The sequence below is a fragment of the Protopterus annectens genome, chromosome 6.part1 (assembly GCF_019279795.1).
Source record: "Protopterus annectens isolate FY-2018-M chromosome 6.part1, PAN1.0, whole genome shotgun sequence".
NCBI lineage: Eukaryota > Metazoa > Chordata > Ceratodontiformes > Protopteridae > Protopterus > Protopterus annectens.
Genome location: NC_056738.1, coordinates 21,720,317 through 21,745,649, shown reverse-complemented (window position 1 = coordinate 21,745,649; position 25,333 = coordinate 21,720,317). Strand labels below are relative to the sequence as shown.

Genomic DNA, 25,333 nt, shown 5'->3' with positions numbered 1-25,333 from the left:
TGGCCTGAATGATATAGTATCCCTTCTTCCTGTTCTCAAGTTGAGCTGCAAAGTTATAATTCCATTATATTACAATTCTAAGAATTTCCAGCAGATGGCAGCATTCATTACATATAACATATACACACACATATATTCATTTTTCTCTTAATGCAGTATGTTTATTAAAGAACTGATTTATATGCATTACTAAGATGTTTTTAATATACAATGTGAACATTTTAGGACTTTTTAAACTTGAATTTCCATTTATTCACAGTATATTTGCCTTTTTAATTGTTTATTTGTGTATGGTAACTTCCTTACAACAAGTATAGTTAGGCACACTAAAAATTTTTTTGAGTGTTTTTATTGAATAAGGGTTTTAATTGAGCAATGCTTTTATTGAAAAATGTTATTGAATAATGATTTTAATTGGTTTAGCACATCCTATATAAGAGATGTTATATTCATTTGTTATTTGGCTTCTGAAAAAGACATACGAAAACGCACTATATGTGTATAGCGTTCAAGTGTCTTGTTTGATTGTCTACAAATAAATCTTTGGACTATAAGTTTATTCGGTCTTGGACCCTTATTTGGTCTCTCCAGTGAATATTTGTCTTAGTTCAAGTTCAGTTTTTGTTCGCTTTCCTCTCTTCTGTTGGTTTCAATAAGAAGATCATTAATATAGCCTTGAATTCTTTGATAGGCTATATTCAGCTCGTTGAGTGAAGCTCGTTGGTAAGCTTCTCCTTCCAAGATTTTTTTCATCCTTTTAACATAGCCATTCTTATCCATGATGACTAATCCCCTCCTTTGTCTGGTTTGGTCACTAATTTATGATGACCTTAACAGATTTAATGCTTGCCATTCCAAATTGCTAACATTTTTGTTGTTGTTTTTGTTCTTATAAATGTCAGCTCTTTTGAATCTATTAGACTTTTTTAGTGCATTGCGTAGATCTAATTCGCACATGCATTCAAAAGTATTTAGCACTGCATGAATGGGGGGGGGGGTATATGTGCTTGCAACTCAAAAGCCACTATCAGGAAAACAATTATTGTCACCCAGTACTAAAGTAAGATTTAGCTTCCTACTAAAACATATTACCCTGATGGTTCTAGCAATATTTACTTGTTGTGTTAGCACAAAGGTGAGACCTTTGCCTAAAAGTTCTACAGCAGTTGGGTCAACAAAGGCTGCTGAATAATTAAATATTTTAAAGTTACCTGACGTATTTGTAATAATGTCCAAAACACTAGCAGAGTCAGGTATTACCTCCTGTGCTTGCTGAATTTGCGACTGTTTCTTTGTTCTGGGTTCGATTCTACTGCTTTGGGACAGCCCCTTTCGAGTTGGTCTTGTGAAAAATTTGTTGTTGTAAGTGATTTCCATTTGTATTTGGATAATTGTTGTTTAAATATTGTAACCTTTCACTTCTTCTAACTTGGGTTAACTCCTCTCATTCGTTGATATTTGGTGCACTCAAACTTGCTGATGGTACATCTGTGGTAACACTCATGCTATTCATGCCTCGGGTTGGTTCCTGGGCTGTGTGGATACATAAAGGAGCCCATGTTTGAGACACTGGTGGATGTGGATAAGTGAAGCCATTATCGTACACTGTATGGTCTCACTGCAGTTTTTTATTTTGGTATTCTTTAATTTCTCAAGGTATTGATCTATACTATCCCTAATGGAAGAGGTGGACCGCTATCTCTTAAATTGGAAGAATTAGAACTATATTGGCAAATCCACCAAAATGCCTACAATTATCCAGGTATTAATGATGCATGCTCAATATCTTGTCTACGTAAACTTGAGTTTACTTAGATAAGTTATGTATTTATATAAATATTAGTGCTCAAATACATGAGGTTGAGCATTTTATAAATTATTTATTTTTTACAGCTGTGTATCTTCATTACTGGAATTTGCTTTTAATTTATTGTAACTTATATGTGGTTAAGTAGTCATTTTATGATGCGACATATATAGTAGTTGGTTTTATTGTTGTATTTTTTGCATTTAGCACACACATTCATGCTTTGAGATGTGTAGTAGTAATGAACACTTGATAGGTGGAGTCACCACGATCTAGTAGTGTTAGGTTGATTGGACTAGAACACATGACCTGTGCTAAAAGCTTTTTAAATGTGTTATATGAATGTAATTGTATCTGAAGAAGTTTGGAAATTTATGTCAAATGAAAAGAACTTTATAATAAATTTTGTTTCTACTGTCGACCTCTGAACACCATTTTTGTTTACATACCCATTTTTTTATTTTTTGTATTAGTCTGAGGTACCTTGGTTTCTTTGCCAGATTTCTCCAATAAATTCCAGCCCTGTCTTGCCTATTGTCTATATCCCTAATTGCAGTCATCCCTATTGGCAGCATCTCCTTTCTCCATTCCTTTGTTGGCTTAGTTCTTAAGATATTTTATGCTACTTTATAGATATAATATTCTGTATGATTATTATTATTCTCCTTAAAGGCCTGCATCCAAAATACCAATTTCTCCTTATTTCTTGAGCTTCCCCCCATTTCAACATCATCCCTTTCCACTTTGAATTATAGTTTTCTGCTTGTGCTATGTATAGGAGGCTTAACTCTGTAGCTCTGAAATACCCATTCAAATTGGGTAAACAGAATCCATCCTGTTTTCCTGGAAGAATCAGCTTATCCCATTTGACACTTGCCATCTTCCCATCTTAGATAAAGTCCTTCAGCTCATTATTAATTGCTATCCACAACTTCACCGTGGGTTGATAAGAATATGTCTGACCTGTGTATAAGACTAATGGGACTAAAAACATTTTAACTGTTTATATCTTACTATTCATATCCATTTAATAAAGTTTCCAATTTCTTAGTTTTTGTATTATCTTTTGTTTAGTCTCTTCCCACATATCCTTAGCTTGCCACATCAGAATCATTTTTAATCCATACTCCTAAATATTTCATTTTATCATGTCCCCATAAATATGGATATTGCTTAACCAGTTCATATGTGGGTACATAATTTACCGCTTTTGCCTTTGTTTTAGCTTCATTAATTTTGTATCCCGAAAAGATTTGAAACTGTCTCAAAATATTCCACAACACTGTACTGTCTCTTTTTGGTTTTGTCAGGTATAAAATATCCTCTGCAAATAGAGTCAGTTTTTCTTGACTACCATACCAATTATATTCTTGAATGTCTGAGTCCCTTATTTTCTTTGTAAATTATTCTAAATATAATGCAAATAACAGAGGGGAAAGTGGACACTCCTACCTGATTATATTGCTCAAGCAGAAATTATCAGAGATGACCCTATAACTTAAATTTTCACCTCCAATCCCTCATATATCCTCATACTCAACCTTATCATTTTTTTTCAGGAAATGCAAATGCTTCCATTGCTCTGCTCATAAAGTCCCAGCTTACTCTGTCAAATGCTTTCTTTGCATCAAGACCCACCAACAGCAATGGTATTTTCTTACATTCTGCTTCCCTCTGGACCATCAGTGTTCTGTTAATGTTGTCAAATGTTTGTCTTCCCTCCACAAAACCACATTGATCCATATCTATCAATTTTGACAATACTTTTGCCATTCTTTTAGCCATTATAGACATTAACACTTTATAATCATGGTTTAGTATTGAAATGGGCCTGTATGAACCTGGATCTGATGGATCTTTACCCTCTTTAGGTATTACAGCTAGAACTGCTTTCTTCCAGGATGTTGGTACTTCTCCTTTTAAAATACTGTTAAACAAAACCTTCCATATTTTTATCATTTTTTTTTCCAAGTGTGTCTACTGTAACATAGCTATTTGCACTGTACATTTTTTTAATATAATTCTCTACTCTTTTTTTTTTTTTTGTATTTATCTGTGAAACCATTGACATTAAAAGACATTACAGAAAGCATAATTGTGTTAGAAAGTTATTATTTCCACATTTTTATGTATAACAACTTTTTTGTTAAATGTCCAGTTCCAGCTTTTGTGTTACATACCTACACTGTTTGGCATGTTGAACTTTTTTTTTTTACAGTTATTTCTTGTCATATCCATTTGAGCCTATGTCGCATCTTACAAAAACGTTTTGGTTTATTGAAAGCCCTCAAAGAACAAACACACCCACAATACCCCCTAACACCTATTAACTTAATACTAGCACACAAAAATATGTACATCTTCAAATATTGAAGTTTTACCTTCCTAATAGGAACAAATGTCCCAATCTGACAGCCACACTCGTAGACTTGAGTTAACTTAAAAGAAAGGTTATCCATGCTAAGATGCATGGTGCAGCCTGTGCTGCTTCTAAGTGCTGTCTGGTTTTGTCTTATCTTTATACATTTTCGTTTCTTAACTTCATCAGATGTGGGCTGGAACTAAAACCAGAAATTTAAGCCATTAGTAATTATCATAAACCAATCAAAATGTTTTAATTTACGTAGTAAATTTAACTTTTTGTAAAAGAAAAACATGATGTTCTTCTACCAATGGTTTACATTTCTGGTTTTAGTTCCAGCCCACATCTGATGAAGTTAAGAAACAAAAACGTATGGTTTGAGCGTTAATGTGTTTTGGTGAATTTAATAAAAGTGATTTTTTAAGTATTTTCATTTCCACGCTGTGTGACTACGCTGAGAATTAAGTAACTGAACAGTTTCTGCTAACTGGGAGCTTTATTGTACGTCCCTGGACTTAGTTTTTCTTGTGTGTTTACTGGTTTTTGTGGAGCCCTTGCACTTTCTTTGGGATGTTTCTGTAAATTCTTTACATTTTTAAGTTTTCTAGGTACCGTTTGTGACTATTATTCCATATCCCATATGCTTTTATCTTGGCCATTTGTAATCTTCAGTTAGTTATCTCAAGCTTTTGCAAGCACTTTACTACTTAGATTCAAATGTAATAACATTTCTGTTAAAGTTTGATCCACCAGTTTAGATTCAGATGTAATAACAGTTCCTTAAAGTTTGATTCACCAGTCATTAAGCAACTGCCTGTTCAGAAGAAGTACTGGAAATGGCAATGTTTGTCATAATAATCTTTTACTTCCTTACAAAACTTAGTTTGTGCAAGTGAATGATCTGATACCCAAGTCGATAGTAATCTCTCCTTTGATAATCAAATTGCCAAAGTGGTTAGAAAATCCTTCTATGTAGCCCACCTAACCACAAAAGGGTTCACATCCAGATCAAAAGAGGTCATTGTGCCCCTCTACTCATCACTCATCAGACTCATCATAAAGTACAATGCCCCATTTGGGATGTACCTTACAGGATACCTCTAACAGCTGGAAGGACCACAGAAGTACCTCACCAAGAGGATCACTGGCCTCAAACAGATGCCCTATGCAGCTCGACTGAAGAAACTCCAGCTGTACTTGGTTGCATACCGCCTACTCAGAGGTGATCTCTACGTGACATACAAGGCCATGTTCAACCCAGAATTGATGGACATGCTGCACCTAAAGAAAACCATATCCCCTTGAGCCACGAGCTCTAGGGATCTAAACTTCACCACAACAATAACTAGGACGTGCTGGAGGGATAGATTCCTGAACCAGAGACTTCCCATGCTTTGGAACAAGATTCCAGTCTACATTAAGCAGAGCTCCTCACTAACACTCTTCAAGAGAAACTTTGACGAGTGGATGAGAAACAGAAAGTTTACCCCGGGGATCACTTCAGTGGCTCTGCTGGACAGAAGCACAGGAAACTAATCTGTGGCGAAAGCCAACACATTCTGGCTAGGCTTATAAATGCCTTCGGGAAGATAGCCTAGTACCTAGCTATGAACCTATCTCTGGATGTGTTTTCTTGATTTGCACTAAGTTTGATATTCTTTCAATATGTAACATCTAATTTATTTTGCCCAAGAACCATATTTCCCCGAAAAATGTGTATATTTGAATTTATTCTGTCTTATATTCGCTGCATCGATTAGCCCAGATATATGAATATATTTCTGTACATACCCACCTTCAACTAGTGTTCTGTGGTGTCTTTTCCCCTCCCAAGGTGTCTTCCTTATTTCCTATAGGTTTTCCAGTTTCTAGCTACTACTGTACACCCTTGATGAAATGATATAACTTCTTAGCTTCATAGGTAATTATTAGGTTTGCAATTCATCAGACCATTGAGGAGTTTTAATCCTCTGTGATGAGTTCCAAATTGCAAACAGAGGCCTAGCCACACACAAAGTTCTTTATGTCTTGTCTCAACACTTTTGGTAGAATATGTACTGCCCATAATGTAATTCTTATGCCTTTTCGATAACCTTTTATTAATGTAAATCGTCCTTGCCTATCCTTAATTTGCTCCTTGATCTTTATTCTAGTACCTTTTAAATTTACTGTTAAAATACCCTTCTTTTCACTTTTTTACTGACTGTTCAAGTTCTTTATTGTTCAGATGTGTTTCTTGTAATGCTATGACCTGTACATTGCTATTGTAACTGTATGTCTACATCTTCTACTCTTTTTTTTTCTCCTGTCCACCACCCATTAATATTCCAGACTTAGTCAGTTTTCAACATAAAGCTTATATCTTATTCTACTTATGTGTATTAATTATCTTTCTGTTGCAAGCTGGTCCTTCAGAACATGTATCTATCATTTTTGTGCCACTTTTTATATTTTTTCTAATACTATCCCAACTAAGCCTGATATCTTTTATTTTCATTAGAACAAGACACATTTGAACCCCCCCCCCCAAAAAAAAAGCAACATATGAACTAGACACATATTTTCTCAAGTCAGTAGAGCTATCACTCACTAAAAATAGTAGTTTAAATATTTTATTCCTTAAGACACAGTCTCAAACGTTGATTTGCTCATTTGGGCTACAGAAGAACTGGTATAAATCATTAATCTGTTTGGTTCACTTGCCTACAGATAGCAATTTAATTGTCTTATTTCTGAAGCTGCTCCTCTGTCCTTGTTGTATACTTTCTTTCATTTAGTATATTTGTTCCTTTAAATAAATTCTATTTTGCATCCTGATCATTCATACTAGTGCACACTTACACACAAACCTACAGTTTGATATAAACTTTCATTTTAAAGTAACATTTAAAACATTATACTTTTATCTTGTATTTATATTGTTCAAATAGTTATTTACTTTCTGGTACTTACTGCTTGCAATGGCTGTAAAATATTATTCAGAGTGCAGCTCACATTTTAGTTACAGCAAACGTATGTGCCTGTAAAAACATATATCTGATTTAAATACGGCCCTCAAATAGTGTTCCAGTACATTATTTGTATGGAATCTCTAACGGTTTTTGAAAGCTCTTGTTTCATTCATCATTTCCTTTGGAAAAGAGAAAAGTGCTTCACAGAAAATTTCTCCCCTGAAGTGTCCATAATTATCTTTTCTGCATTTTTGACTGGTTATTTGTTCCTTTGTCCCATTGTCCCTCTTCCAATGTTTTTCATTTTGTCAGTTTATCTTGTGCCTGTTGTGGGTCTGTACGTTTTTTAATCCATGTGGGTAGAACATGTGAAGTAATGTAGAAAGAATAACCTGAAACAAAGTTTGATTTCTCTAAAGAGTCTTATGGAAAGAAGAAAAGCATTTCTTTTAGTTCATGTTTGCAGTGAAGAAAAGTCCTTATCAGTGTAGACCTTCGTGTTTCCAACTTTTAAGAGTGCTCCTTTCTGCCGTAAAATCAAAAACATGTCCTCATTTAACTGGTGTGTTTGCACTTTAATCAAAATAGGCTTTGGCTGCTTTCTCAGCCTCAAATTAGGAATTTTTACTTTTTTCAGCGGTTTCTGTTTTAATATGAGCCAATATACAGTGCATTCCAAGTCAGGGCTATGACTTAGAAGGATAAAGCTGTAATTATGGTCCAGGCAACTTGAGTTCAATTAGTAGCTTGGGCATATGCATATGAGGTGTTTGCATGAAGGGATAGGCATGGGGTTGAGGGTGGTCACCTTGATGTTCCCTACATTTGATCCCTGGTATAGGCTGAGGAGACGACATGGGCGGCGTGGTCCAAGGAGGGGAGTTTGGGAGGAATATTACTGAGCTGCTGCAGAGGTAGAGTGATACTCCAGCACATCTCCAGTGCACACCCACCTTTGACATCACAAGGGAACACAGAGGGAGGTTTAAAGTGAAATACTCTATGGCAGTTTGACACATGGTCCCGAGATGCTTTAAGCTCCTTGTCAGCACTGTCCCTATTGGTTTGAGTCAGGGCAAAAACAGAAAGGGCATGTAGACCTGATAAAGGAAGGATATACTCAGATGCGCTGATGGTCGGCTGTGTGGGAGAAAAAAAAATACGAGCAAAAAAATAGAGTCTAGTCAATGTGCTAAGCACTTCACAGAAAATGTCTCCCCTGAAGTGTCCATAGTTTCTCATAAAGTCTTTACAGTCCTTCTGTTTGACTTGTTCTGCTACTGCTGTAAACCTGAAGTTGTCTCTAAGTGACCTGTCCCCTCGTTCAGCCAATGCCTGTACCATTTTTTCAAATTTTAGTTGCTGTTCCATAATTTGTTTTCTTTTAACTCCTTTTCAGCAGTTTGCATACCAGTTTTTTCATGAATGCGTGGTTAAAAACATATTCTATTTTTGCTGTCTTGTGTTTGTTTATATTCCAACAGGTAGCTGCTTATCTTGAAAATCTCAGAATGTGTTTGGTCATTATAAGTTGACTGATATATATCCTCTTTCAGATGTCATTACTATTTGCTTTGCTGCCTCTGCTCCATACTGCTTTCTATCCCCCGAGAACTCTGTGTTTAGCTGCTTCCACTACTGCTGCTGTCTAGGAATCCTGAAACAATGAAGGCCTTATTAAATTTGTTCTATACCACCAGATTCTTCATATGTTTCCATCGTCAGTTAACTGGGAGAAGTTTCCCTAACTCTTCGTCAGTTGTCAGTCGTAAACTTTCTGAGATACTTTCATAATACCACCTCAGTACATTTCACAAAAGCCCTCCTTTCCCCTCCTGTAGTGAAGTATTTTCTAAGATTTGAGGGGTAAGCTCAGTCACTCTCATTTCTTGATCCTCTACACAGACTTGGTTCAGTGGCTATTTCTTTGGCATTCTCATCTCTTTCCTTAAGTAGCTGTGCTGGACTCTGCCATCAACATCTTTGGATTGTGTAGATGTTCTTCATTCCACATTGCTGCAGTCCTAACTATTGGGTAGTCCGCTGTCCAGTCGGCCCGAATACCAAAGTATATGGCTGACGTCGGTCAGGGCGCATTAGACTGGCGCCAGTCCGCCAGGGTACTAATGCGCATGACCGACGTCATATCCTCAGTCTTTTTTGCCGCATGGTCCGATGCAGAAGCAATTTTGCGAGTGCAGGTTGGCGTTCTGAAAGTTTCTGAAGTCAGAGTTTCAGACCGAATCAAAGTTGGCTAAGTACCCGTTGGGAATATTTTGGTTTTTCTTGCCTCAGTATTTAACCGGATGTCAGAAAAGTGAATAACTGTATTTCTTGTGGGAAACAGATACCTCATAGGGATTACCATACTTTGTGTATACCTTGTTTAGGGCCTGAGCACGACGTTGTTGGATGCCGCTCTTGTGCTAGATTTAACAAACGCACTATTAAGAGAAGGTTAGACTGTGCCAGGTTAGTGTTTGGGAAGCGTTGTAATTAAAAAATGCCGTCGGATGCTCCCGGCTTCGCTAAAAACGCAAAGATAAAGCAGCAAAGCCTAGGTGGAGGAACCGACAGTCCCAGACGTCGGTTCTTTGGAAGGCTCAGTGGAGCCGAGGTTTTGCCAGGTGTCTCTTTGAGTCTCAGGGAGAGACTTTACTGTTACAGGATGTATCCTCACAGGAAGTAGGCCAGGCTGAGGGGCTTCTCAGGTGGCTGTTCTTCCCTCTCTTCCTAAGGTGGTTAGAGCCTCCCCTTCAGTTTCCAAGGCTTCTTTGAGGGGCAGGCCAAGTTTAGCTTCTGTGGGGGTTTCTCCTAGTACTTCAGGATCTTTGCCTAAGAAACATATGCTTAAAATGGCAGAGGATTTGATTACTATGATTAGGGGTTCTATGCCCCCTCCTGATAAGAGGCCTAGGGTGGAACCTGAGTTTGAGAGTTTTGAGCAATGCTCGGAGGCTTGAGTCTTGGCTGAAGACTTGCAGGAGTACCCTCCTTATTCTGATTCTGATGTGGATGATTCTACTCCTTCTGCTTCTCCTCCTGAGGATTTTTCATTTTCAGAGACTCTGCATTCCATGAGGGAGCATTTTAAATGGGAAGGTCAAGATTTCTCTGATTCCAGGAAAAGGCTTAGGGAATTCTTGTTTTACCCCAGCATAGGCCTTTAGCTATACCTCCTGTTTTGAATGTGGTGGAAGATGTGTTTGCAGAGGCTTCCTGAATCCTGATTCTTTGCCTCCTGCCCCAGTTAAACCGGATAGGTATTATAGGGTGCCTGAAGCTCATAAGTATCTTTTAAGAGTCCTAGGGCAGACCCAGAAACTGTCTCTCAGGGGCCTAAAGGTGTGAAGGCCTCAGTTGTTAAAAATCCTGTCCCTCCTGATAAAGAGGCAAGGGCTTTGGATAGATGGGGAAAGAAAGTGTATACTTCTTCCACTTTAGCCATGAGGGCGTTGAATTGTCAGTTTCACATGTTAAAATATCAGAATTATCTTCTTTCACAGTTGAAATCTAAGGTGGATGCTCTGGCTGAAGGTATTGAGTGTAAAGAGTTGCAGGATTTAGTTCATGTGTCTGAACAGGTGGGTAAACATTCCTTGCAGTGTGGTTTTGATGCTGTTCAGGCCTCCTCCAGGGTGGCTGCCACTGGTTCTGTTCTTCGTAGGCACACCTGGCTGAGAGATCAGAATTTAGCTGAGCATGTTAAGACAAGGATTTTGGATGCTCCTTTACAGTCTGATGTGTTGTTTGGTTCGCCTGTGGAAGCAGTTTTGAAGAAAATGGAGGACAAGGCTAAGTCTATGCAAACTGTTAAAGATTTTTTGCAGGTGCAGCCTCCGAAGTTTAGTAGAAATTGGCCTACTAAGGGATGGACTTATCCTGCTTATGATTCCCAGTCTAGGGGTAGGTCTAGACGTGGTAGGGGCAGAGCTCAGGGTTCTTTTAGGCCTAGGACAGGAGTTCCCCTGCTCAGACTTCTGGTGAGGGCAGGGGTCAGTCCTTTCGTAAGCAGACCCAATGACCTACCTTTCAGCTGCCAGTACATTCTCGCCTGGCAGCACCTTTGGGAGGAAGGCTGTCTCTTTTCAAAGAAAATTGGGATTTAATTACCCAAGACAGATGGGTTCTGGATATTATTCACCACGGTTACAGGTTTTATTTCCATACCTTGCCTCCTTTCAAAGGCATGCCAGACATTCCTCCTCTTCAAAGGACAGAGGCTCACAAGCAAATTTCTCTGTTGCTCCAAATAGGGGCCATTCAGTCAGTTCCTGTGCCGGAAAGGGGCCTAGGATTTTATTCTCGCCTGTTCCTGGTACCAAAGAAGGGGAACACGTGGAGACCAATTCTGGATTTATCTATCCTCAACACTTATCTGGACATTCCCAAGTTCAAAATGTTGACGTTACAACAGCTTTTACCTCTGCTGGGCAAAGATCACTGGATGGTAACTTTAGATCTCAAGGAAGCTTACCTTCATGTGCCAATCAGACTAAGTTGCAGGAAGTATCTGCGTTTTCGAGCTGGAAATTCTCATTATCAGTTCTCTGCATTGCCCTTTGGCTTATCTACTGCGCCCAGAGTATTCAAAGGTTCTGGCTCCAGTGATAGCTTACTTCAGGCTAAAAGGAATCCAAATCTATCCTTACTTGGACGACTGCCTGATTCTGGCTCAAGAAAAAGAAGATCTTGTACAGCATCTGGAATATGTCATAGCAGTGCTAAGATGCCTAGGGTATTCTGTGAACGAAATAAAGTCCAGTCTAGTACCCTCTCAAGACATGTGCTTTCTGGGTGTGAGACTGAATACAGCAGCCCAGATGGCCTTTTTAACCCCGGACAAACAAAAGAATCTTTCCAGTTACTTCCATCATCTATCTCTTCAGTCCGGGCTGACTGCAAGGACAGTCCTTCAAGCCTTACGGTTCATGGCATCTTGTATTCTGGTGCTTCCCAATGCCAAACTGCATATGAGGAAGCTACAATGGTATCTCAAAAATCTGTGGACACAGCACTGCCAGGATTTGGACACTGTCATTCAAATAATACCTTGCATTCAAAAGGAATTTTTGTGGTGGGCTCAGGAATGTCACCTAAACAAGGGACTCTCTGTGACCGGGCCAGAGGCAAGTGAGATTCTAACGACACATGCCTCAGATATTGCTTGGGGAGCTCATCTAAATGGAAAGTGGATACAAGACAAGTGGCCTGCCAGACTACAGCATCTACATATCAACATGAAAGAGATGTTAGCAGTTCAGTTTGCATTAATTGCTTTCAAGGAGTTACTTCTTCCAGGGCAGGTGTTGATTCTAACAGACAACACAACTGTCATGTGGTATATCAACAAACAAGGGGGAACACATTCGTACCCATTGTGCAGACAAGCAATGATTTTATGGGAGACTGCGCCAGTCTGCAACTAACTCTTCAGGCAAGGTTTCTGCGGAGCACAGAACTCCTTAGCAGATGTATTAAGCAGACAAATCATGGATCCCCACAGTGGAAACTGGATCTTCATGTATTTCAAAAATTGACAGTGTCATGGGGAACTCCAGACATAGATCTGTTCGCTTCTCCACTAAACCACCAGCTGCCAAAGTTTTGCACAAAGGGATTTCATCACACAGCTTGGAAAGTGGATGCTCTTTCTTTCAGTTGGAAAAATCTTCATGTATATGCCTTTCCACCTCTGCCTCTTCTTCCAAAGGTGCTTCTAAAGGTCAGACAAGACAAGCCAAGGATGATTTTAATAGCTCCAGATTGGCCTCGGCAGCACTGGTACCCATTACTGAGGAGTCTGGTAAGGAAGCCTCCATGGCCTTTACCCTTGATTCCACACCTGTTGTCTCAGAGGGACGGTCATCTGCTCAATGTCAAGCTTCACTCTCTACATCTAACAGCCTGGCATATTCTGTTTTGAAGGCAGCAGGTCTCATCTTCCTCAACAAGTTTTAAATGTGATTATGGAAGCCAGAGGACCTAGTACAAGGAAAGTGTACGAGAAAAATGGAAGAGATTTTTGTTTTGGAGTGCAGCAAACAATTTGGAGATTACTGAGCCAAATTTGAGTGTGGCTCTTCAATATCTTACTGAGTTACTGGACAAAGGTTTGTCTTTCTCTTCCATTAAGATTCATGCTGCAGCAATTTCAGCTCACTATGATTGTGACCCACCATTGTTTTCGCATCCTTTGTTCAAGCAATTTCTTAGAGGGGCAAAGAATATAAGACCCCGAGCTCCTACTCCTGCTTGGGATCTCAATTTTGTGTTGGAGAAACTTACTCTACAACCTTTTGAGCCTGCGGCTACTGCTGACTTGAAATACTTGTCATGGAAGACTGCTTTTTTGTTGGCCATTACTTCTGCAAGAAGGGTTTCTGAGTTGCAGGCCCTTATGGCAGTGGAGCCTTTTTGATTTTTCATAAGGATAGGGTATCTTTACTAATCCTTCCTTTATGCCTAAGGTGGTTTCTAGTGTGGCTTTAAACCAAACTATTCATTTGCCTACCTTTTATGCAGATCCCCAAAATAAAGGGGAAAAGATTTTGCACACTTTAGATGTACACAGGCTATTGCGTTATTATTTGAGCAGGACTAAGGATTTTAGGCAGTCTCAGCAGTTGTTTGTTTCTTTTGCTTTGAGTTCAAAGGGCAAGCCTGTGTCAAAACAAACTATATCTAGGTGGATTGGGTGTTGCATTACATTTTGTTATTCCCATCATGGCAAGGAGATTACAGCTGGGATTAGGCCTCATTCCACTAGGGCTACTGCCACTTCCACAGCATTTCTAAGGGGGGTGGCAACTAAGGATATTTTGGAGGCAGCTACTTGGAGTTCAGTGCATACTTTCTCTAAGCATTATCACCTTCCTCTCTACTCTAAGTCTAGGGCTGGTTTTGCCACAGCTATTTTGCAAGGCATGTTGTCAGTTCCTGCTTCCTTATGATTTGCCAGCCTCCCTTACCTCTGCTTTGGGATTCTACCCAATAGTTAGGACTGCAGCAATGTGGAATGAAGAACATAGTACAGTTTTGTACCTACCATAAATGTAGATGTTCGAGGATCCACATTGCTGCAGTCCAATTACCCTCCCTCCTTCCCCTCTGTGTTTAGGGGTGGTTGTGTAGGTGAGGTTATATTCTGCTAATTGTGTATATATTGTATATATATTTTTGGTGCAGGTATTTTGGGAGTTTTGGTTTTGGCCTTATCTTTTCAGGGTCTTCTGACATCTGGGGCAAGAAAAGACTGAGGATATGACGTCGGTCATGCGCATTAGTACCCTGACGTACTGACGTCAGTCTAATGCGCCCTGACCGACGTCAGCCATATACTTTGGTATTCGGGCCGACTGGACAGCGGACTACCCAATAGTTAGGACTGCAGCAATGTGGATCCTCGAACATCTACATTTATGGTAGGTACAAAACTGTACTTTTTCTTCAAATGTATAAATGGACAGAGTGGTATCTGTCATTGCTGTAGTCTGTCTCTAAACCCATTCTGAATTGCAAATACTTATTTCATAAACGTTGCTATCAAGTACTAGAGAATAGTGGGTGTACAGCCTGGCATAGTGCCACTCACTCTTTTCTGGACAAGGATCAACCAGCCTCTTGTGAGTACTAATCTGATTAACAAATTTCTCCACTAAGTTAAAAATTCTTTGCAGTGGAGGAGGATGAATTTGTACAGCTTATCTGTATGGGTACCAATCACAGTTAAAAGGACCCACAATATCATGACATGAAGTTTCTTAAGTAGAATCACTCCCCCCTCAAGATACAGCATTCATGGAGGTAGTATATTTTAAAGTAATGGGTGTAATGGTTAATCCCCCGAATATGTGTGTGTGTGTGTGTGGGGGGGGGGGGGGGGTCAGAGCTCCTCTAAAAATTACTTTTGTTCTGTTTTGGGAATTTCAGACCATCATGATTTTGGTCCTCATAATTTCCGTGAGAAGCCATGGGGAGCCAGTTTCCACATGTACTGGGTACTGGCACAATGTAGCATGTCAGTCTTGCAGATGAACAGATTGTAGGCAGTTTCCATACATTATCCCTGTACAGCATGTGTCTGTCTGTGAATCCCAGTATAAGTTATGCTTTTTTAGGTCCTGTTTGAAAAAGATTGCAGAGAGCCTTTGCATTGTGTTTGTATCAAGCATTGATTGAACTCAGCAAAACTGTTAATGCATGTACAGAAGGCTGCACTTTAAATGTAATGAGAAACCGTTTATACAAAAAGATGAATATTACAGCCTTTTACGTAAAAAAAAAAAAAAACTCCCAGGAAAGTTTGTATGCACAGTGTTTACTGTTTATTTTTAAGACATGCTTAATATGTCAAGAAAGTATGTTTTAATTGAAGTATTTAAAGATTTTAATTTAATTTTTATAGCAATCTATGCTCCAGTATGTAAGTTGTGTGCAATTTTTTTTTTCATGTGGATGTTTAATCATGGTATCTTCACCACAGCAAGAATCAAGTGAAGATATGGATGAAGATGAGGATCAGTGTGGTACAATAAAGAGGTCTCCTGGACAGAGCCAAGCTGAAGTTAGTGTATCTGTATCATCAATCTCTCCTTCCATTTCAGCATATTTTGATGATTCTGACAGTAATGATAAAACATTGACTAGGAAAGGTGAGTATCAAAGCTGTTAAACTTTTGGAATACCAGTGATCAAGTCAGTTTATCACATTCCATTTCTCACAGAGTAATTCAAATGTAGAGGAAATGTAATTTAGCTTTTACAACATTTTAAAATATTCATGCCACAGCATATAACACAGTTCTGTTTTCTGACTTCAAGAATATTGCATTCCTGTAACAGTTCTTATTCATAGAACACTTTCTGTGCATTACTTTTCGGTGTGTATGACATTCATTTGGGCTTCCTAAAGTTAAAATATATGACTCACCACCTAGGATACTGAATTATATGGTTGATAGGAGTTTCAGATCAGGGAAGAACCAACTCACTGAGCAGTGGACAACTGGATGTGAATTTAACTGTAAGAAAAAAAATGAATTTTATTCAGGGGTGTATCTTTCTTTTTGCCCTCCATATGGGCCAAGCCCCTACACCACCTAAACTTATATATGCCAGCTCCACAGTCACACCAGCTTGAAGTGGAAGGAAATCTATGAAAACAAATTAGTCACTGCAGTTGCACACTTAAAGTGCAGCAGAAGTGACTTCCTGTGGAAAACAGCTTGGCAGTTCAGCACTGGTGAGTTGAACTCAGTTCATGTATTTATTTGCATGTGTGTATTGGATTAGTGGTCTGCTCCAGGTATCCTTTCAGCCACAATGCAGGTACACGGTAGTAAATACAACCAATGCAAAGTACAGCATTGAGACAGTTTTGTTGAACAGTTGCAGAAGTGAAATTTGATACAGAAAATAGCATGTCACATTTGTGATTATGGGCTGTGTTGGTGAAGAATTTTGATTGCAGGACTTATTGTTTTGAACATGCTTACTGTCTGATTTTTGTATTGACACTTGAAATTGAAGTGTGACCAGTAAAGCATCAGTTCTACTTTTTAAGGAATCATGTTGACAGTTTGACAGCTGACTTCTGAATGCCAGTACTTTAATATTAACTTGCTAAAACCACCTTCAGTGAACATCGGTGAAAGGTTTAGCTGTCTTCAACCCCCACACACCTTTTTTTTTGGGGGGGGGCACCCACACCCTCACCCTCAGACATGTGTATATACCTACTTTGTGGTCACCCAACAGTAGAGAAAAATGGAAGACTCCATTGTAAGTGAAAGTCGTTTCATTGAGGGTGGTTCTGGTGTAGCATTGCATGAATGAGCTGTGAGTGAGTCAAAATATGGAAATAGTGATTAATAAACCCCTGGTTATTATTTGCTAATAACTGTGTACGATTAGAAAGAATAAATCAGTTAAAAGTAAGAAACAGACCATCAATCTACTCCACAAGCTGGCTGAAGAACTAAAGCAAAATTGCAAGACAGCAAACTGTGGCTATACCTCTAGATAGGGAAAGAAATGACAGAAATGTGTGAAAAGATAGGTAAACTTTATTCAGAAGTGGTTAGAATTACAGACTGTCTGCTGGACTATATTAAGAAGACTGAAAAAATTGCAGGCGATGGAAACAGCACTGTCAACACACTCCAGTGAACTGGAGTTGTTAAAAGGAGAAGATAAAATGGCATAAACAAGATTAACAGCATTACAGGCAGGAAAAAAATCCAGGAAATAGAAGATTAAGAAAGAAGAGAGAATTTCATATTTATAACTATCCCTAAGGGCTGGGAGGAAGAGACTGTAGACAATTTATAATATAACAGGTAAATAAATGGAGTAAATTAGCAAAAAAAGAAATACTCATTGACAGCACATCGTGTCTGTTATCCCTTTTTAGCTATGACTGGATTCCCATACCCATTAGTAATAAAATACAAAATTACTACTTGAAAGAGCAACTTCAGTGCTTACTATGGAGAAAAGGTAAGATTTTAACACTTGGGGAACTGTGTTTATGTTGATTGTGATTTTTCCATGGGTATGAGGATTAAAAGAAATAGATTCACCCCATACTTTAAACAATCCAAACACCAAACCTTTTCTCCATGGTACAAAAATTTCTTTGATTCAGACATGATACTGGAAGAAGTGGAAGGATGTAAGTGTCCAGGAGCTGACTGAAAATGACCTGAGAATGGGCCATGAACAAGGAACAAGAAGGTTATCTTAACTAGCAAGAACTTTAAAGCTGTTAAATTTAAGTAGTTAAATTAGTTGAGCATTGGAACTTCATGATGAGAGTTGAAGGGGTAGGTGCAAATAGTAAAGGATGTGTTTTAAGCTGAAATGTGTATAACTGCACATTTTTCTAGGTGATAGTGAGTTCAGTAATGTAGTTTACACAATACGGTGCATGGTTAACAAGAATTCACAACTGTTGATGTTATGTTGCCCTATCTCGCCTTCATTCTTTGCTGGTTGGGTTTCCCACTCGGCCTTTAATAAAGCTCGAGAGCTTCTACTGCCTCAAGGCTATACCCTATCCCATCATGCTTAGGGAAGAATATCCAGATCTCATTTGCTATTAAACTAGATCAGGTTGCTTCCTAATAGGCTCCAGGCTAATAGAAAACTTTCTTTGTTTTGACCAATAATTCTTGTTCGTTTTGCTATTGTTGAGAATATTTACTTTTACTTATAGTTGTCAAATTTGCTCATTTTTGCAGTGCTTTGAGTGTTGCCGGCCGTCATCTTTCGTTAGGCTGTTCTCCTACCCTATCTTGTGCCCAAACTCCCTTTCTATCACAGGGTTTGTGTGGATTTTATTGTTGTAATTTCTTCCTCTGATTTTGACAAGGAGTTCATTTAAGTTAGAGGACTCCTTGAATCAGCCCATTTCAGTTAGAGGGCTTCCCTTCACTTTTCTCATCTATTCCGCTTGTTGAGAGTTGTCATTTAAGTTAGAGACTTCCCCTCTTACCAGAGGAGATTGTTGTTTAAGTTAGAGACTTCTCCTCTGGTTCCCCTTTCTACTGTTGTGGTGTGTGTTCCCTTCAGTTGCTAGCTATTTAAAAAAAAAAAGGCTTGGTTTGTGCTTTAATGTAGTTGATCTTGTTATAGTTAAAACCATTAGTAAAATTTGTTTTTTTGTAGTTTAAGAAAATTGACAGTCATGTCTAAGGATGGTAAAGAACTGAAGCCTTCTGGCTTCAAGAAGTGTGACCAATGTAGGCAGAAAATGTATTTAGCGAATGGACACACCAGCTGTGTTTACTGTTTGGGTACTGTCCACCTACAGGAATCCTGTGCTATTTGTCATGGGTTTAGTTCTAGAGTTTTACATTAAAGAAAGGATAAACTCATTGTGAGGGGTCTGCTCAGAGTTCCTTTTTCTGAAGCTATTGAAGAAAAACAGATTAGTGGTCTGGTCCAGGTATCCTTTCAGCCACAATGCAGGTACACGGTAGTAAATACAACCAATGCAAAGTACAGCATTGAGACACTTTTGTTGAACAGTTGCAGAAGTGAAATTTGAATCAGAAAATAGCATGTCACATTTGTGATTATGGGCTGTGTTAGTGAAGAATTTTGATTGCAGGACTTATTGTTTTGAACATGCTTACTGTCTGATTTTTGTATTGACACTTGAAATTGAAGTGTGACCAGTAAAGCATCAGTTCTACTTTTTAAGGAATCATGTTGACAGTTTGACAGCTGACTTCTGAATGCCAGTACTTTAATATTAACTTGCTAAAACCACCTTCAGTGAACATCGGTGAAAGGTTTAGCTGTCTTCAACTCCCACACACCTTTTTTTGGGGGGGGGGAACCCACACCCTCACCCTCAGACATGTGTATATACCTACTTTGTGGTCACCCAACAGTAGAGAAAAATGGAAGACTCCATTGTAGGTGAAAGTCGTTTCATTGAGGGGGTTTCTGGTGTAGCATTGCATGAATGAGCTGTGAGTGAGTCAAAATATGGAAATAGTGATTAATAAACCCCTGGTTATTATTTGCTAATAACTGTGTACGATTAGAAAGAATAAATCAGTTAAAAGTAAGAAACAGACCATCAATCTACTCCACAAGCTGGCTGAAGAACTAAAGCAAAATGGCAAGACAGCAAACTGGCTATACCTCTAGATAGGGAAAGAAATGACAGAAATGTGTGAAAAGATAGGCAAACTTTATTCAGAAGTGGTTAGAATTACAGACGGTCTGCTGGACTATATTAAGAAGACTGAAAAAATTGCAGGCGATGGAAACAGCACTGTCAACACACTCCAGTGAACTGGAGTTGTTAAAAGGAGAAGATAAAATGGCATAAACAAGATTAACAGCATTACAGGCAGGAAAAAAATCCAGGAAATAGAAGATTAAGAAAGAAGAAAGAATTTGATATTTATAACTATCCCTAAGGGCTGGGTGGAAGAGACTGTAGACAATTTATAATAGAACAGGTAAATAAATGGAGTAAATTAGCAAAAAAAGAAATACTCATTGACAGCACATCGTGTCTGTTATCCCTTTTTAGCTATGACTGGATTCCCATGCCCATTAGTAATAAAATACAAAATTACTACTTGAAAGAGCAACTTCAGTGCTTACTATGGAGAAAAGGTAAGATTTTAACACTTGGGGAACAGTGTGTTTATGTTGATTGTGATTTTTCCATGGGTATGAGGATTAAAAGAAATAGATTCACCCCATACTTTAAACAATCCAAACACCAAACCTTTCCTCCATGGTACAAAAATGTCTTTGATTCAGACATGATACTGGAAAAAGTGAAAGGATGTAAGTGTCCAGAAGCTGACTGAAAATGACCTGAGAATGAGCCATGAGCAAGGAACAAGAAGGTTATCTTAACTAGCAAGAACTTTAAAGCTGTTAAATTTAAGTAGTTAAATTAGTTGAGCACTGGAACTTCATGATGAGAGTTGAAGGGGTAGGTGCAAATAGTAAAGGATGTGTTTTAAGCTGAAATGTGTATAACTGCAGATTTTTCTGGGTGATAATGAGTTCAGTAATGTAGTTTACACAATACGGTGCATGGTTAACAAGAATTCACAACTGTTGATGTTATGTTGCCCTATCTCGCCTTCATTCTTTGCTGGTTGGGTTTCCCACTCAGCCTTTAATAAAGCTCGAGAGCTTCCACTTCCTCAAGGCTATACCCTATCCCATCATGCTTAGGGAAGAATATACAGATCTCATTTGCTATTAAATTAGATCAGGTTGATTCCTAATAGGCTCCAGGCTAAGTAGAAAACTTTCTTTGTTTTGACCAATAATTCTTGTTCGTTTTGCTATTGTTGAGAATATTTACTTTTACTTATAGTTGTCAAATTTGCTCATTTTTGCAGTGCTTTGTGTGTTGCCGGCCATCATCTTTCGTTAGGCTGTTCTCCTACCCTATCTTGTGCCCAAACTCCCTTTCTATCACAGGGTTTGTGTGGATTTTATTGTTGTAATTTCTTCCTCTGATTTTGACAAGGAGTTCATTTAAGTTAGAGGACTCCTTGAATCAGCCCATTTCAGTTAGAGGGCTACCCTTCACTTTTCTCATCTATTCCGCTTGTTGGGAGTTGTCATTTAAGTTAGAGACTTCCCCTATTACGAGAGGAGATTGTTGTTTAAGTTAGAGACTTCTCCTCTGGTTCCCCTTTCTACTGTTGTGGTGTGTGTTCCCTTCAGTTGCTAGCTATTTAAAAAAAAAAGGCTTGGTTTGTGCTTTAATGTAGTTGATCTTGTTATAGTTAAAACCATTAGTAGAATTTGTTTTTTTGTAGTTTAAAAAAATTGACAGTCATGTCTAAGGATGGTAAAGAACTGAAGCCTTCTGGCTTCAAGAAGTGTGACCAGTGCACACAGAAAATGCCTTTAACGAATGGACACACCAGCTGTGTTTACTGTTTGGGTACTGTCCACCTACAGGAATCCTGTGCTGTTTGTCATGGGTTTAGTTCTAGAGATTTACAGTAAAGAAAGGATAAACTCATTGTGAGGGGTCTGCTCAGAGTTCCTTTTTCTGAAGCTATTGAAGGAAAACAGAGTTCTTCCTCTAAATCACCAATGTCAGACAAATCTTCAAAAAGACCTTCTTCCTCAGTGCCAGCATCTGAACCGGCGAAGAAGCAGGCAAAAGAATTGAACAAGGACCAGAAGGTTTCCGGGCCCAAGATATCTGTCTCTTCGGCTCCACTGATCCTTTCGTAACCAATAGAGAGTCGTAGTTAGAGATGGTCCCCTATATTGGACCCAGTCTCGTCAGTACTACATTCACCCATTTTGCAGTCAAACAGGTCCTCGGCTCCATCCTCTCAGTCTTCCAGGACCCTGTCCGACGACAACGTGGAGCGGGTGGTTAAGAGACTTCTACACACACCGCACTGGCCAAGATCCTGGTGAGCCCTCCCAGAATGGAGTTGGCTCTGACAACCATCACCACACCTGTGACAGTTCCTCCTCTGACCCAAGTTGCGGCTTCAGAGCTGGAGGGCTTGGATTTGATAGTAGTGGAATCCTCAGGACTGAGACTTGCTCCAGGATCTTCGGTCCCGATTTCTGCTCCGACTACCTTGGTGCCATCCTCGGGCGAGGAGTCTAGGGGCCGATGCTCCTCATCTGGTCCGGAGAGGAGGGTCAGGTCGGACAGCTGTCTGATCTGAATCTACTTTTTGGGGCATCGGCACGGGTCAGCTCGGCACCTACATCGGTCTTGGAGCCTACGGCTTTGGTTCGGGGGCAGTCACCTGGTTCTTCAGAGCCAGGGGCTCCCTCGGAATGGGATCGTGGTGCCTTCGAGGTCATGAGGAGTGTGCTGTCACCCCAATCAGCTCCACTCTCTGATCCAAGTTCTCTTCCCCTAAAAGTGCCAGGGTGTCTCTCTATCATCTCTCCCCCCAGATGTAGAGACCCAAAGTCCCAGGATGCCCCAGTGGGCAAAAACGTCTCTTCCGAAACCTCTCCAGAGTATCCCTCTGAAGAGGTCCCCTGGAAGAGAACATTTAAGACTAAACATCTAGACTCCCCTAAGGAGTCTGTCACTGACATGGACCTAGATGATTAAGAAGGGTCCCCACGGTCACCCTCTGAGGATGTCTCGTTTGCGGACATCCTAGAGATCCTTAAACAGAGAGGTGGCTGGAAACTCATCAAACCTTCTGAGGATGAGTCCTTGTACCTGGAGGCTTTCGGGTCTCACCACTCCACCTCTTGGGTGACCCCACCTTTCAACCATCTCCTTAACGTAGTCAGTTGAAAGGCATGGGGGGGCTCCAAAATCTGTGGAACCCATTCCGAGGATGCACAACAAGTTCATTACTGCCCCCTCTGACAAGGAATTTTTATCCAGAGGTGTCCCAGTTGATGCTATGGTGGTGGCGGCTGCCACCAAAAAGGAATTGTCTGAGACTTCCACATCTGTCCATCCACTGAATAAAGAATCTCGCACAATGGACAGATACGGAAAGCGTATGTTCTCATCAGCGACCTTTATAATCGAGTCGCTGAACTACTTGACTCATTTCACTGGACTGCAGAGGGATCTCCTGAAAGAGTTAGGTGATACCCTCCAAGGTTCTACAGCTGCTGGGGTTTCAGACAAGGTGACCACTTAGCTTGCTACCTTAAACTCTGTAGTTCACTCCTCCATGCGGCTTATATCTTATGTGGCTGACGGAGTAAGTAGGGAGGCGGGTACAGGAATTTCCCTAAGAAAGCATTCCTGGATGCACCTATGTGAGTTTGCAGAGCCCTTCAAGTCTTCCTTTGTCAACACCCCTTTCGATGGTTCATCTTTGTTCAGCCCAAAGGTGAAAGAAACACTGACCAGGTGCAAGCAGGAGGGTAAGACTATTTCTGCCATGGGAGTACGTTTTTTCCTCCCCACCAGGCCTTACCCCAAAGGCCAGAAGGGAGGAAAGATGTGGTTCCATAAGTCCCAAAGAGTTTTCCCAGATGAATGTGGTGAATCATCCCCCAGAGGCAGAGGGGGAAATAGTAACGGAAGACTCCGATCTTGCGGCAGAGAGGGTCTGCAAAAATGGGGTGACAGAGATACGTTCTCTGGTAGGCCCTTCCAGCAGTCCTGAAAGGAAGCCCACCTGTCCACCTCTGGAGGCAGTCGGGGTCGATTGTCACTGTACCAAAACGCCTGGCTAAATATTACACAAGGCAAATGGGTACAGATGATAATATCCAGTGGCTACAGCATTCCCTTCTCTTCCCCTCCGTTAGAAAAAAGATCAATCCCAGACGTTCCATCCAGCCAGAGGGATCAGGCAACCCTAGAAAATTCAAAGGTTGCTAAGAAAAATAGTCATCCAAGACATCCCGAGAGACGAAATTGGATCCGTAACTTACACAAGGTTCTTTTTAGTTCCAAAGAAGAAAGGGGACTGGAGGCCCATTTTGGATCTCAGCGGGGTGAACAAGTTTGTAAAAAAATCAAAGTTCCGGATGGTGACACTGCAGTCAATACTTCCCTTTTTGGGAAAAGACAATTGGATGTGCTCGATAGATCTCCAGGATGCGTAGTACCATATAAAAATGGGCAGGCAATCCAGGAATCACCTACGCTTTCAGCTGGGGGCCAGTCACTATCAGTTTAGAACCCTGCCCTTTGGTCTCACTACAGCCCCCAAAGAGTTCACCAAATGCATGGCAGTGGTCATGGCTCACATGAGACATTTGGGATTCTAAGTGTTTCCATATCTGGACGACTGGCTCCTAACTGCCACCACCGAGCATCTACTAATCAAAGCCAGAGACACCACTATTCACCTGTGTTCACAGCTGGGTATCATCATAAACTTCAAAAAATCTGCTTTGTTGCCATCACAACATATTACAGTCATAGGAGCAGACTTAAATACAAAAGACATGGTAGCAAAACATACTGAAGACAGGCTATAAACACATCATCATCAAGTGTTCAATCTGCTTGCAAAAAAGAAAGTACAGGCAAAGGTTGTCCTGAAGTTTCTGGGTACCATGGCAGCAGCAATTACTCTGGTACCTCTTGCACGTCTACACATGAGAGTACTCCAGTGGTTACTTTTTGCTCAGTGGTCCATGCAGGAGTTCCCCATGTCCACAAGATCATCATCACAGATTCCTGCAAGAAGGGCCTCAGTTGGTGGCTTCAATCCACCCAGGTAATTTTAGGCAGACCATTCAATCTCCCACAACCAGTAACTACAGTAACCATGGATGCTTACCAGATAGGGTGGGGGGGCATTATCTGGGAAAGAGAGTCCAAGGGACTTGGCAGGAATGTGAATATCACTTGCATATCAATGTCCTAGAGATGAGAGCAGTGCTCTTAGTATTGCAAGCATTCCAGAACTCCCTTTCACTAGGAACAATTGCAATTCAGACAGACAATATGTTGGTCGTGTGGTATATAAACAAACAAGGCAGAACCAGATCTTACCCCCTGTGTTGAAAGGCTCAGAGTATGGTAGTGGGCAGTCTCCTCCCAATGCTTTCTGATAGCAACACATACCCTGTGGAAATCCAACATAATAGCGAACAAGCTAAGCAGAGCTATCCTAATGCCTCACGAGTGGTCACTAAAACAGGAAATTTCAGAACAGAACTTTTGCAAGTGGGGCCAGCCTTGCTGCAAACTTTTTGCCACGTCCATGAATGCCAAATACAGCAGGCTATTTTGCTCTGATCCCCCCT

General features: G+C 40.0%; 1 protein-coding gene across 2 annotated transcripts in view; it reads left to right on the top strand.

The window, feature by feature from the left end:
• LOC122805364 (mitogen-activated protein kinase kinase kinase kinase 2-like) overlaps window positions 1–25,333 on the top strand; it is a 1,562,336-nt gene that overhangs the window by 1,014,610 nt on the left and 522,393 nt on the right. For both annotated transcript variants that reach the window (XM_044075456.1, XM_044075455.1), the window contains one exon: window positions 15,606–15,774. In XM_044075456.1, coding sequence (XP_043931391.1) covers window positions 15,606–15,774 — 169 coding nt within the window. The remainder of the gene's footprint in view (window positions 1–15,605; window positions 15,775–25,333) is intronic.